This window comes from Orcinus orca, chromosome 1 (assembly GCF_937001465.1).
Source record: "Orcinus orca chromosome 1, mOrcOrc1.1, whole genome shotgun sequence".
NCBI classification, from domain to species: Eukaryota; Metazoa; Chordata; class Mammalia; order Artiodactyla; family Delphinidae; genus Orcinus; species Orcinus orca.
The window spans coordinates 157180400-157195458 of NC_064559.1; the positions used below are offsets into that span (position 1 = coordinate 157180400).

Here is a 15059-nt window from a genome sequence, read left to right on the forward strand (position 1 = left end):
GGCTTCTAACTAGAACCAGATCTGGGAACTCCCCTGGCAGTTCAGTGGTTAGGGCTCTGTGCTTCCACTGCAGGGGGCATGAGTTCCATCCCTGGTCAGGAAACTAAGATCCCACAGCTGCGCAGTGCAGCTAATAAAAAAAAATTTTTTTTAAAGAACTAGATCTGGAATAATTGATTTAACTCGCTTGTATATCATTACATAATTTTAAGATCTCTAAAACAACGACTGGAAATGCTATCCTCTATTTAGTACAGTTAAGGCTTATGTTTTAAAATTAGAGTTCAGTATTTGTTGATGTTCATAGGGTTGTGCAACCATCACCACGATCTAATTCCAGAGTATTTTTTATGACTCCAGAAGACACCCCCAACTCCCACCTCTCCTGGCCCCCACGGTAACCAGTATCTGTTTACTTTCTCTGAGGATTTGCCTATTCTGACTATTTCATAGAAAGGGCATCATATGTGGCCTTTTGTATCTGGCTCATTTCATGCAGCATAATGCTTTCAAGGCTCATCCATGCTGTGACAAAGATAAGTACTCCATTCCTTTTATGGATGAGTAATACTCCATTGTACGGATATACCACACTTTGTTTATTCATTCACCAACTGATGGACATTTGGGTTGTCTCTCTTTGGGGCTGTTATAAATACGCTGTTATGAAGATTCATGTACAGTACTGGTTTATATGTAGACATATGTGTCCGTTCTCTAAGGTTCATGCCCTAGGTCATATGGTAACTCTGTGCTTAACATTTTGAGGAACTGCCAAAGTGTTTTCCAAAGCAGCTGCACCATTTCACACTCCCCTCGCCCCTAGCAATGTAGGAGGGTACTAATTTCTCTCCATCCTCCTCAACACTTGTTATGTTATGGTTCACTTTTCTTCATTCTTTGTATTCTTCAGACTGGATAATCTCGATTGACCTATCTTCCAAATCTGTTGGTTATTTCTTCTGCCTATTCAAATCCGCTACTCTGCCCTAGTGAATTTTTCATTTCAATTATTATACTTTTCAAATCCAGAATTTCTATTTGGTCCTTTTTTGTAAGTCCCGTTGCCATATTGATATTTTCTATTTGGTGAGACACTGTTCTCACACTTCCTTTTAGTTCTTTAGATGTGGTTTCCTTCCATTCTTTGAACATATTTACAATAGGTGATTTAAACCTTTGTCTAATAAGTCCAATGTTTGGGCTTCCTTAGAAACAGTTTCTACTGGTTGCTTTTCCCACTGTTTATGAGCCATACTTTCTTATTTCTTTGCATGTCTCATGATTTTTTGTTGAAAAATGATATAATGTGGCAACTCTGGAAATCCGTTTGTACTCCCCCTTCAAAATTTGTTATTGCTGGTTGTTTAGTGACTTTTCTGAAGTAATTATGTAAAGGGTGTATCCTTTGTTGTGAGTGGTAACCGAAGACTACTCCATTAGCTCAGTGGTCACCTAATGATTCACTTAACACCTGGAACCAATAAGTCTCCGAGACTTTGCCATGTGTGTGTTGGGCCAAGCCTTCAACACCACTCGGCCAGGCAGCTGACAACTCTGCCTTAGCCTTCACTTCTGCAAGTGACAGCTTAGGGCCTTCTTGGGTTCTTCCCAAGCACGTGCACAATCCTACATGTGTGCATGGCCTTGTAAGATTCCCAGGACATGTCAGAGATTTTCAAAGGCCCTGGGGATATCTAATACCCCAACGTTTCTTTTAACGCTTTTTGGTTAGCCTATTTTTTTTTTGCCCCAAATATCATCTAGCACCTCAGGCAGCCATAAAGTTAAAAAATTTCCTCTAAATGTTTTCAACAAACTCCCCTGAGGGCAAGCTCTGAGTCAGGTCAAATGAAAATAGCCTCGCAAGTGGGGTCCTTCCTGGGAACCAGCAGAGCGGTCAAATAATAGTTCTCTGGGAAAGAGGCTTTGTGGAGCTCCAACCCTTTCTTGCCCACTCTGGTGGATACCAGCTCCCTGGTTTTTTACTATGATTATGGGCTGTTGGAAAGAGACAGGAAAACAGGAATTGGATTGACTAAAAGACCATAAAGCTAGCTGTTTTTACCAATATTCAGACATTTTTCTTGACTAAATACTCCCCTGGTTGCTTCATGCCTTTAGCTAATATCCAGAGTTCTGTAAAAGTTTATTCTGATCATTCCTGCCTGCATTATTGATGCCTTTATGGAGGAGACACTGTTTGAAGGTTCTTATTATGCCATTTTGGTTGATGTTATCTATGGCTTGGATTTTCCATGCAGGCCTCTGATACATTGCAAATTACATTTAGAGTGTGAGGCAAGAGTCAGGGTTCATGTTTTCCAATACGGATCATCAGTTGTTCCAACAATATTTGTATTTTTTACCTATTGGACTGTTTTAAAATTTGTGTCCAAAATCAATTTACCATTTAAGTATGGGTCTATTTTATTCTACTGATCCATTTGCCTATCATTATGCCAACACCACACTGTCTTGATTACTATGACTTTATAATAAATCTTGAAGTCATGTAGAAGAAGTCCTCCAATTTTGTTCTTCTATGTAAAGATTGTTTTGGGTAGAGTAATTCCGCTGCATTTCAATATAAATTTTAAAAATCAGCTTTTCAATTTCTATTTTAGAAAAAGGCTGCTGAGAAATTGGTTGAGATTGCACTGAATCTATAGATCAATTTGAGGAGAAGAACTGACATCATACCAATACTAAGTCTTCCGATTCATGAGCATGGTATAGCACGCCATTCATAGGCATCTTCTTTAATTTCTCTCAGCATTGTTTTATAGTTATCATTGTAGAGTTTTTACAAATCTTCTCTTAATTTATTACTATGTATTTCATGTCTGGTGCTACTATAAATGGAAATTTTTTTTCAACTTTATTTTCCAACTGTTGCTGCTAGTACGTAGAAATACAATTCATTTTTGTATATTGCCCTTCTATCTTGTGACCTTGCAAAGTTTACTTATTATATTTAGTGGTTGCTTTTTAGATTCTTAAGGACTTTTCATGTAAACAGGCATGTCATATGCAAAGAGAGACACTTTTACTTTTACTTTCCTATTTCATACCTTTTTTTAAACCTTGTTTCATTGACTAAAACCTCCAAGTTTCTGTTGTTGAATAGAAGTGGTAGAAGTGTACATTCTTGCCTGTTCTGACAATCTCTTTGTTTTAATTGGAGGATGTAGTCAATTTTCACTTAACTATCATTATCATTCAATCAAGGTTTACTACTTATCTATTTGCTTTCTATTCATCCTAATTAGTGTTTTTCCTTTCCTGACATTTTTTTTTTTTGGTTTAATCAAATGTTCTTAGAATTCCATTGTAATTAAACTGTTGACATTTTAGCTATAATTTCTGAATTTTTTAATGGTTGCTCTATGGATTACAATATACATTCCATAACTTATCACAGTCTACTCAAGAGTTAATATTTTTCTACTTCAGGTAAAATGTAATTACCCCACAAACAATTTCATTCACCTCATACTGTCCTTTGTACTATTGTTGTCAAATGTGTTATATCTACACACATTACAAGCCGCACCATGCAATGTTACAATTTTGTTTTTAATTAACTTTAATAAATAAATTAAGAAGAGAGAAAATATATAGTCTTTTTAATTTACCCACATAGTTACCAGTTGTTTAATCACAATTATACTCAGTGAGGGGCAACCTAGTGGGTGGAGGACAAGGATGCTGCTAACATCCTACAATGTAGAGTACAGCCCCACTGAAACCAAGAATTATCCAGCCCAGAATGTCAACAGTGCCAAAGTTGAGAAACTGGCTTGAGATAAGAGGCATTATTTTTATCTGATGGCTTTCAAGATAATTTCTTTATAACTTTGGTTTTCAGCATATTAACTGGTGTGCCAACATAATATTTTGTTTTTACTTATCCTGCTTTGCAGGGGAGTTCTCTGACTCTGTTAAATCTGTCAGGTTTTTAAAGCAAACATGGGGAATGTTTTATCACTATTTTTTCAATATTTTATGCCCAATTATCTTTCTCCTCTCCTTCTGGGACTCAATTACACTTATTTTAGACTGCTTTATATTGTCCCGTAGGTCCCTGAGGATCTGTTTATTGGTTTTCAACCTCTTTCTCTCTGTTCTTCAGACTGAATTATTTCTTTTGACTTGTCTTTACATTAATTGAACCTTTTTTCCTGCTTTCTCCAAACTTCTACTAAGTCCATCCAGTGTATTTTTTTTGGTGGATACTGTACTTTTTAGTTCTAGAGTTTCTTTTTTAAGTTTGTATTTCTTCCTGAAATTTCCCATCTGTTCATTTTTACTTTATTTCCTTTAAGTCCTGTTTATAATAGTTGTTTGTAATAGTTGTTTTAAGTCTTTGTCTACTAATACCAACATCTGGTTCATCTTGGGGTCAGTTTCTATTAATTGCTTATCCCCTTAATTGTGGGTCACATTTTCTTGTTTTTTTCAACTTTCTAGTTATTTTTGTTTACTGAACATTGTGGATGATATAGTCATAGATGCTACGGATTGTATAACCTTCCTCTGAAGGCTGTTGATCTTTGCTGAGAACGAGTCAACTTTTATGAACTCAAACTCCAAACTACCTCCTCTGTGCTGGAAAGGAACTGAATCTCTTCATGGTTCTTTAGCCTTCCATCTGTTGTTTGCCACCAGGTCCCCTGGAGTCCCCTCACACAAAGTTCAAAAGTCAGTCAAGTGTATTTGGGCTGAGTTTACAATGAGATTTTTCTGAGATTTCCCCCTTATTTTCCAGCCTTGCTAACAGTCCTGAACTCTGTCCTCTGACTCCATCAGCTGGTAAGACTGCATCTTTCTGCATAGGCTGGCAGTGGGGTGGGATTGTGTTAGGCAAAAAGCCACAGAAACATAAATCTCATCCAATGCAGTTTCCCTCTTTTAAGGACTGGCTCCCCTTCAGTTTCTGCCTGCTTCTGGTCATTCTTCAGGGTCTTCAAATGTTTTTGTTTCATATTTGATACAATTTTAATAACCGTTATCTGCAGGAGGGATAATCTGATACAAGTAGCTTCACCAATACTAGAATGCCAATTAGGATTATTTTTTTTTGCCGTACGCGGGCCTCTCACTGCTGTGGCCTCTCCCATTGAGGAGCACAGGCTCCGGACGCGCAGGCTCAGCGGCCATGGCTCATGGACCCAGCCGCTCTGCGGCATGCGGGATCCTCTCAGACCAGGGCACGAACCCGTGTCCCCTGCATCGGCAGGCGGACTCTCAACCACTGCGCCACCAGGGAATCCCGCCAATTAGGATTTTTAAATGTGATAGTTTTATTAGAAATAAAGAGTATTATATCATCTATATTTTGACATAGCCATCTCTCCTAATCCTCATGCACAGTTGCTAGTACAAAGCAAACAACCAGTTTCTATAAGACACTACTTTCATGCCTGAAGAAATTTCTCCATGGTATAATGAAAAGAATGTGGATTTTGGAATCACAGAAATCCTTTACTAACTGCATAAACTTGAAAGTTTATTTACCCCTTATGCTTTTCCACTTGTATTATGGAAGTGGTCATTTAGATATCACAAGATTGCTAAAAAGATCAAATGTTTATATTATAAAGCATATAGTAAATGTTGAAAACAAACCTTGGTTTCTTTTCCTTGGACCTTTTCCTGCATTCTAACAGTGGAAACAGAAGGAATTCCTAAAGTATGACCAACTTTTACTAGTTATTCAGTTGGTAACATTTAATTAAGTTTAGGTTATAAGGATGAAAGAACATAAGGAGAGAAAACAACATGAACAAGCATGAGGAAACAGCAGGGAATGTCCAAGGAGACACTGAATCAAGGGAGGATGCACACCTCCACAATTTCTCTGGTTAAGCAAGTGAAGAGGCAGGAGGAAGGCTGGCAATGCAAAGGCATCTTTATCACAGAATTTCTCCATGAGTAAATGGGAAAGGTCTTTCTATGGATATAAGTATATAATAAAACACAGTAATCTAACAAGCAAAACTGCTAGTGAGAAAAGCAACACAAATTTCAAAAATGAAGAAGTATAAAAATAACTTTTAAAGCTTAAATCACACATTTAAGTATTTTTAAAAATTTATTGTGCTTCCTCTTGTTTATGAAAGTAAATTTTGTTCCTTGTAAAAAAAAACCCAAAAAATTAGAATTGCACATGACTATATTTTATAAATTTTTGAGATTAAAAATAGATTATGAAAATTTACCATGTGTTTACACATTGTTTTACATGATTTTTAATATCTGCATTATATTTCCTGATAAAAATATGACATAATTTGTTTATTCAGTCTTATAGATTGTTGGAAATTTAGGTTGTTTCTAATTTTCACAACTATAAATTATTCATAAATGATTTTACACATCTCTGATAACTTCTTTGCCTTTTGTCACCTGTAAATATAATCAGCATATAATTAATGTTCTCATCTAAGTCATTACTTAAAATGTTAACAAATAAGGGAAGAATGATGGAGTTTTATGAAACACAGAAGAGAATGCCTTCCAAATTGCATCAATTCATGATTACTGTTCCTTAAATATAGGTATGTTGCTATCTAATTGCATCATCTTCCAATTCATATTTCTCCATCTTTTCCACAGGTAGGTAAGAGACTTCATTATATCCAGCTTTACCATTTCTACAGAATCCATTTGACCTGTGTTTCTAGTATCCCATCATAAAAGCATAATCAGGCATCAATTGTTCTAAGTGAATTTGCATAGGTTTTCTTTTCTAAGTTTATTAGAGACAGGTGAAGCCAACACAGCTGCTCTAAGAAAAGCAAAGTGGAGGTATTGCTCCCCCAGACAGGAAAGAGCTGAGAAGGTGACTGCTCTGAGAAATAAGAAAGAATCAGAAAAAAAAAAAAAAAAAAAAAGAATCAGAATTGTTAATTGTAAGACTCTCATGATTACATAATCATATACTACTAACATGATATACACTCTTAGCTTAAGCCACTAAGAATAAGCTGAAGGAGAAAAGGCCAAAGCGAAATGGACATATTTAAGTAATGACAAAGTGTGTCTTTTGAATGTAATACTTTTTTTTTTTTTTTTTTTTTTTTGCGGTACCCGGGCCTCTCACTGTTGTGGCCTCTCCTGTTGCGGAGCACAGGCTCCGGACGCACAGGCTCAGCGGCCATGGCTCATGGGCCCAGCCGCTCCACGGCAGGTGGGATCCTCCCGGACCGGGGCACGAACCTGTGTCCCCTGCATCGGCAGGCGGACTCTCAACCACGGCACCACCAGGGAAGCCCTGAATGTAATACTTTCAATGTTATTGATTGATTGTTTTAAGAGTTAGCATAATAGTGCTAGTTATGATCATGTCTCTACATACACAAGCGGTGGGGAAGAACAGAGGCATTTCCTTGGGCTTCTTAGTCAAGTCTACACTGGTGTAAACCAGATGTCAGCAGAGTTTTTCTGTAAAGAGCCAGAGAGTAAATATCTGATCCTGTGGGCCACACAGTACCTGTTGTAACTACTCAACTCTGCCGTTGTAGCACAACGCACCATAGACAACATGCAAATAAATGGATGTGGCTGTATCCCAGTAAAACTTTATTTACAAAACAGGTTGTGGGCTGGATTTGCTCTGTCATTTGCTCACCACTGGTGTAAACAAAGCAATGTAAATATCCAGGCAAAATCATACTTAGCAATCTTCTGAACATGTCCTAAAATTCCAAATGGCGAGCAAGAAATATTGTATAGATCAGTGCAATTTTAATTCCTTATATTACAAGAATCACATTTTCATATCCAGTGAACTCGGTATATAGTTGAAGCAATTTTTCTATATATCGTCAAAACCTGAGATTCATGTACCTGTGCATAATCACCAAAAGGTTGAGCGTAAGCAATGCACTTCTCCAACGTGTGTTGCGATTCATTTCCCTGAGAGATTGCATCCAGAATGTTGCTTGCAATTCCAGTCTTCTGTAGAGTGATTTTACTTGCAGGGGCTTAAGGCAAAATCAATACATTAACTCAGTTGGCTGGTTTTATTATAAATTACAGAGTACAAAACCCGTTAATTCAGCATATTCTCAAATAGAACACAAATTTTAGTTTGCCAGTAAATATCTACATTTATTATTCCTGAGGGAAAAATACACAGTATGTGATATTGTCTCACTTGTTTAAAACAATGAAAATGGAAGCCTGCCCTATGGGTAAATGATCTTGATGGAAACATTTAAAAAGTATATGCCTAATCTCTGAAATAAGGCATACGAAATGTAAATTAACCGTTCTTATTAATGCAATAGGTGTAACCATCAGTTTTTAGATCACATAAAAATACAGTAGGCATACCAGAAGCACATTAAATTTTTTTCTGGCTTTAAAAATTTTTTTAATGTTTAATTACAAATTAATTAATTAATTACAAATTAATGTTTTGGTTCAAGAGGATACTTCATAAAATACAAAGAATGTATACTAAAAACAAAATTTATCTTTCACCTCTTTTCATTCAATTCTACTCTTTTTCCCAGACGTAACAGTTTAGAATTAATTTTCTCAGATTTACTTTATGCATTTACACATTCAAATACATGCATATAAGAATACATAGCTTTAAATAAACATAAATGGAATCATTCTATGCACACATTTGCTTCTTCCACTTAATCATTTGCTTTAGAGATCATTTCATATTAGTACACACAGCACTCCCTCAATTAGATATTCCATTTTATGACAAACTATTTAACCATTCCCCTATTGATGACCATTAAGGCACTTTCCAATGTTTCACTATTGAAAACCAGTGTTATAGTGAATATCTTAGTGCCTAGAGCACACCACATTTGTGATTTTCTCTTAAAACTATATTTGAATTAATAGTTTTAATTTACTAATTGAAGGCTTGAGGAGGGCCTCTAAAAGAGTAAATGAGAATTCCACTTCTGCCGATTATTAGTAACTAACATATTGGGGGGTATTTGGCAAATACTCCGGCTACATTAGATTCCATAGAGGTTTAAACTTCATATTTTAGAAATATGATTCTATATATATTGTAAAGAATTATAGTATTGTCAAATAATTCCTTAATCCAATTATTTTCAATCATGATTCCATAAAATTCAATAAATTGATTATATGCTTAATAACATATTATAAAAGATGTTTTCCTTAAATAAAATAGAATGCATTTTAAAAGCTTTAATTTAGTTATTCTTTCAATCTATGGACTAGGGTCATAACACGGGGTTTAACTGGTTAATACGCATTATTTGCTTCCATTAAGTTAAAAATTAAAGTAAAACTCATTATGAAAAGTATTCAGTAAAACTCCAAAATACTGGGCTTCCCTGGTGGCGCAGTGGTTAAGAATCCGCCTGCCAATGCAGGGGACACAGGTTGAAGCCCTGGTCCGGAAAGATCCTACATGCTGCAGAGCAACTAAGCCTGTGCGCCACAACTACTGACTCTAGAGCCCACGAGCCACAACTATTGAGCCAGCGAGCTACCTACAACTATGGAAGCCCACGCGCCTGGAGCCCGTGCTCCGCAACAAGAGAAGCCACCGCAATGAGAAGCCCGTGCACCACAGCGAAGAGTAGCCCCCGCTTGCCGCAACTAGAGAAAGCCCCCCCGCGCAGCAACGGAAGACCCGATGCAGCCAAAAATAAATAAATTAAATAAATTAAAAAACAATAATAATAATTTTTAAAACTCCAAGATACTAATACTGAGCTCTTACTTACATGATAAGCACACACTGGGCAACACACTTGCTAAGTTCAAGTATGGATTTTTACTGAGCCGAATTTCTTTCGGTGGTTCTCCCAAGAGTGAAGTCTGATTCTTAGAGGCAGCCTATTTATCAAAAACAAGAGAGTGGGTGCTTAATAAGAGGTACAAGAAAATAAAAATGCAGGAAGAGTAGAGAAATACTTGTTCTTCAATAAATCTGGTCTAGTATGATAAAAATTTGTGAAACCTAATGTTTGAAGCTATAAATTTGTGAAATATTTCTGGATACTGATTAAAATGATCACATTTCACCTGCTACTATTTTTCCAATTAGTTTTAAAAAGCTTTTCTAGAACCACAGAACTTTAGATCTGAAAGAGAACTAAAGGCCATCTTGTACAACCTTCTCATTTGAACCAGGAGAGAATTCATGTTCACAAGAAGAAACAAATCCCATACCTTATTTTCAGAAATACTATCATCAACGTTTACTTATTAAAATATTTACTTAATATTTGGCCACAGCCATATGACAAAGGCAAAGTTTATTTATCTCTGGTATTAAAAATAATACCAAATAAAATAAATGGATTTACTAAAATCCAATTCAACATTTAGATGATAACCCTAGAAATTCATATTTATTGAAAATATATGATATCAGTATATATATACTTAAAATAAACTTATTTATTTATTTATTTATTGCCGCATTGGGTCTTCGTTGCTGCACGCAGGCTTTCTCTAGTTGTGGCATGTGGGATCTTCCCGGACCAGGGCTCGAACCCATGTCTCCTGCACTGGCAGGCGGATTCCTTAAGAATCTACCAGGGAAGTCCTGATATCAGTATATTTTTATATAACTAGGTGTAAGGGTTCTAGTATTTCTTTAACAGAAAAATGAGACAAAATCATGGGCTGATTCTTCAGTATATTTCATATTATTCTGTCAGAATTTTTACTTTTCACTCTAGGATGGTAAAGATTTTAAAATAAGACACAATTCAGGTTGGTTAATGCTAGTAGCTATGTTTTCTTTTAAATTAATTTTTATTTTGTTCCCTGAACAGAATGAAGAAAGCATAATCTCAAGAGCTTCTTTCTATATTTGAGAGCCAAAGCTCCTTACATTTGTTCCTTATCTGGCCAATATTATTGTATTTAGACAGAGGAAGCTGTTTCGTACATCTTCATAAGCCACCCCAAAAGTCCACATTTGCTTGTGATATGTAAATCACAGATGAAGAGGTATTCATTCATTCATATGTGTATACTGAATACTTACTATGCTCTAGGCATTGTGGTAAGCATTGGTAATACTAAAATGGGTAAGACGGGCACTATCCTTAAGAAATTCAGTCTAGTAGATAAGATAGTTCAAGAGAAGTCTAAGATGGAACCATAAGGTTACAAATGGGAGCTAAAACCATAAGATATATGCCAAAGGAAAGCATATAGCATGAGAAGGGACAGAACCCTAGAGAAAATCCAGTGATTGAGTAAAGGAAAGGTAGCCAGCAAAGAAGTTTCTGATTTTGTTTCTAAAGTACTCAAACTGCTAAAGTAATCAGATTATATCCATAGCAGGGATTCTCAGCTCTAGCTATGCATGAGAATCACTTTAAAAACTCAATAAATAAATAAATAAATAAATACAGAGTCTCTCAACAAAGAAAAGTCATGGACCAAATGGCTTCACTGGAGAATTCTACCAAGTTCTACAAGAAATTAACATCAACCCTTCTCAAACTCTTCCACAAAATTGAAGAGAGAACACCTCCTAACTCATTCTATGAGACCAGTATTACACTGGTACCAAAGCCAGAAAGACACTACAAGAAAACTACAAAACAATATCCCTTATGAATATTGATGCAAAAATCATCAACAAAATACTAGTAAACCAAATTTGGCACATTATTAAAAGGATTATACACCATAACCAAGTGGGATTTCTTCCTAGAATGCAAGAATGATTCAACATACAAAAATCATTCAGTGTAATATACCCCACTAACAGATTGAAGGAAGAAATGCATGATCATCTCAATTAATGCAAAAAAAGCATTTGACAAAATTCAACACACTTTCATGATTAAAATTAAACACTTTCAACAAACAACTAATAGAAGGAAACTACCCTAACATAACAAAAAGCCAACATTATACTCAATGGTGATCTTGTTCTAAGATCAAGAAAAAGCAAATATACCTGCTTTCACAACGTCTGTTCGATATAGCATTGGAAGTTCTAGCCAGAGCAATTAGGCAGGAAAAAGAAAACTAAAAAGCTTTCAAACTGAAAAGGAGGAAGTAAAATTAGTTCTCTTTGCAGGTGACATGAAAATCCTAAAGTTTACATACACACACACGCACAAAACATTAGAACTAATAAAAGAATTTAGCAAAGTCGCAGGACATAAAATCAACATGCAAAAATCAGTTGTGTTTCTATACACTAATAATGAACAATCCAAAAGGAAAATTTTTTTAAATTTCCACTTACAATAGCATCAAAAAGAATAAAGTAATTAGGAATTAACTGAACCAAGGAGGAGAAATACTTGTACACTTAAACCTACAAAACATTGCTGAAAGAAACTAAAGACATAAATAAATGAAAAGACATCCCATGTTCATGTATTGGAAGATTTAATATTGTTTAAATGTCAATACTAACCAAAGTGATCTACAAATTCAATATAATCTCTATCAAAATTCTAACTTTTTTGGGCAGAAATAGAAAACTCCACCCTAAAATTGATATGAAATATCAAGGAACCCCAAACAGTCAAAACAATACTGAAAAAGATGAACAATAATGGAAGGCTCATACTTTCCAATTTTCAAGCTTACTACACAGCTACAGTAGTCTCAACAGTATGGTACTGGCATAAAGACAAACATAAAGACCAACAGAATAGGATAGAGAGCCCAGAAACAAATTACTGCATATATAGTTAAATAATTTTCAATAAGTGTCAAAACTATACAATGGGGATAGGCAGTCTTTTCAACAAAAAAATGATGGGAATTCTGGATAGCCACATAAAAGAATGAAGTGGATCCTTACCTAACACCACATACAAAAATGAACTCAAAATGGATCAAAGTCTTAGTTGTAAGAGCTAAAACTATAAAAGTCTTAAAAGAAAAGCTTAGGTGAAAAGATTCATAACACTGGATTTGGTGATCATTTCTTGGAGATGACATCAAAAACAGAAGCAAAAAAAAAAAAAAGAAGATCATATGTAGGGCCACAAAACAAGTCTTAACAAATTTAAGAGTACTGAAATCATATCAAGGATTGTTCTGACTATAATGGTATGAAACCAGGAATCAATACTAAGAGGAAAATTGGAAAATTCACAGATATGTAGAAATTAAATAACACACTCTCGAACAACAAAGAAGTCAAAGAAGAAATCAAAAGAGACATCAGAAAGCATCTTGAGACAAATGAAAATGGAAACACAACATACCAAAACTTATGGGCTGCAGAAAAAGCATCTTAAAAGGGAAGTTTATAGCAATAAATGTCTACATGAAGAAAAAAGAAAGACCTCAAAGAAACAATTTAACTTTACACCTCAAGTTACTAGCAAAAGAAGAACAAACCAAGCCCAAAATTAGCAGAAGAAAGGAAATAATAAAGATTAGAGCAGGGCTTCCCTGGTGGCGCAGTGGTTGAGAGTCCGCCTGCCAATGCAGGGGACACGGGTTCGTGCCCCGGTCCGGGAGGATCCCACATGCCGCGGAGCGGCTGGGCCCGTGGGCCATGGCCGCTGAGCCTGCGCGTCCAGAGCCTGTGCTCCGCAACAGGAGAGGCCACAACAGTGAGAGGCCCACGTACTACAAAAAAAAAAAAAAAAAATCCTTAACAGAATACTAGCAACCCTAAATGAAATACTGGCAACCTGAACTTGACAACACATTAAAAGGATTGTACTCTGTGATCAGGTGGGATTTATCCCTGGGATGCAAGGATGGTTCAACACAGGCCAATCAATAAATGTGATACACCACATTAACAGAATAAAGGATAAAACCATATGACTGTCTCAACAGATGCAAAAAACACCTTGGACAAAATTCAACATCATTTCATGATCAAAACTCTCAACAAACTGGGCATAGAGGAAATCTATATACCTCAACATAATAAAAGCCATATATAAAGGACATGCCCACAGCTAACATCATAGCTTTTCCTCTAAGATCAGGAAAAGGACAAGGATGCCCACTCTCACCACTTTTATTAAACATAGTATTGGAAGTCCTAGCCAGAGCAATTTGGCAAGAAAAAAGAAATAAAAGGCATCTAAATCAAAAAGGGAGAAATTGAACCATCTCTGTTTGCATCTGTTGCATTTCTATATACTAACAATGAACTATTAAAAAAGAAATTAAGAAAACAATCCCAGTTATAATACTACCAAAAAGACTAAAATACTTAGGAATAAATTTAGCCATTAGGAATAAATTTAGCCAAGGAGGTGACAGAACTGTATACTGAAAATTATATGACATTGATAAAAGAAATCAAAAATTACACAAATAACTGGAAAGATATCCTGGGTTCACGGATTAGAAGAATTAATATTGTTAAAATGTCCACACTGCCCAAAGCAATCTACAGATTCAATGCAATCCCTATCAAGATTTCAATGGCACTTTTCACAGAAATAGAACGAACAATCCTAAAATTTATGTGGAACCACAAAGGTCCTGAATAGCTAAAGCAATCTTGAGAAGAAGTTCAAAGCGGAGGCATCACACTTCCTGGTTCCAAACTACATTACAAAGCCATAGTCATCAAAACAGTTATGGTACTTGCATAAAAACAGACACACTGACCTATGAAAAGAATAGAGCCCCAAAATAAAGCCATATATATGTGGTCAACTAGTATTTGAAAAGGGTCCCAAGAATACACAATGGGTAAAGGACACTCTCTTTAATAAATGGGTGTTGGGAAAACTGTATGTCCATATGGAAAAAAATGAGACTGGATCCTGATCTTACACCACACACAAATATTTACTCAAACTGGATTAAAGACTTAAATATAAGACCTGAAACCATAAAACTAGAAGAAAATATAGGGGAAAAGCTGCTTGACATTGGTCTTAGCAATCATTTTTTGGATATGACACCAAAAGCATAGACAACAAAAGCAAAAATAAGCAAGTGCTAAAAAGCTAAACTAAACAAAAGAGCTCCTCTACAGCAAAGGAAACAATCAACAAAATTAAAAGGCATCTTATGGAATGGGAGAACATATTTGCAAACCATATATCTGAGAAGGGGTTAATATCCAAAATATA

General features: G+C 35.6%; 1 protein-coding gene across 6 annotated transcripts in view; it reads right to left on the reverse strand.

Annotated features, from left to right (window-relative positions):
* The window catches only part of RAVER2 (ribonucleoprotein, PTB binding 2), a 106350-nt gene that overhangs the window by 27307 nt on the left and 63984 nt on the right, over window positions 1-15059 (reverse strand). For 4 of the 6 annotated variants that reach the window (XM_033408983.2, XM_033408982.2, XM_004281617.3 and 1 more), the window contains exons 10-11: window positions 9744-9855; window positions 7855-7991 (exon numbers count right to left, since the gene is read on the reverse strand). In XM_033408983.2, coding sequence (XP_033264874.1) covers window positions 7855-7991; window positions 9744-9855 — 249 coding nt within the window. Of the gene's footprint in view, window positions 1-6958; window positions 7992-9743; window positions 9856-15059 lie in introns of those variants that run through there. The other 2 variants (XM_033408985.2, XM_033408984.2) reach the window with 2 other exon arrangements.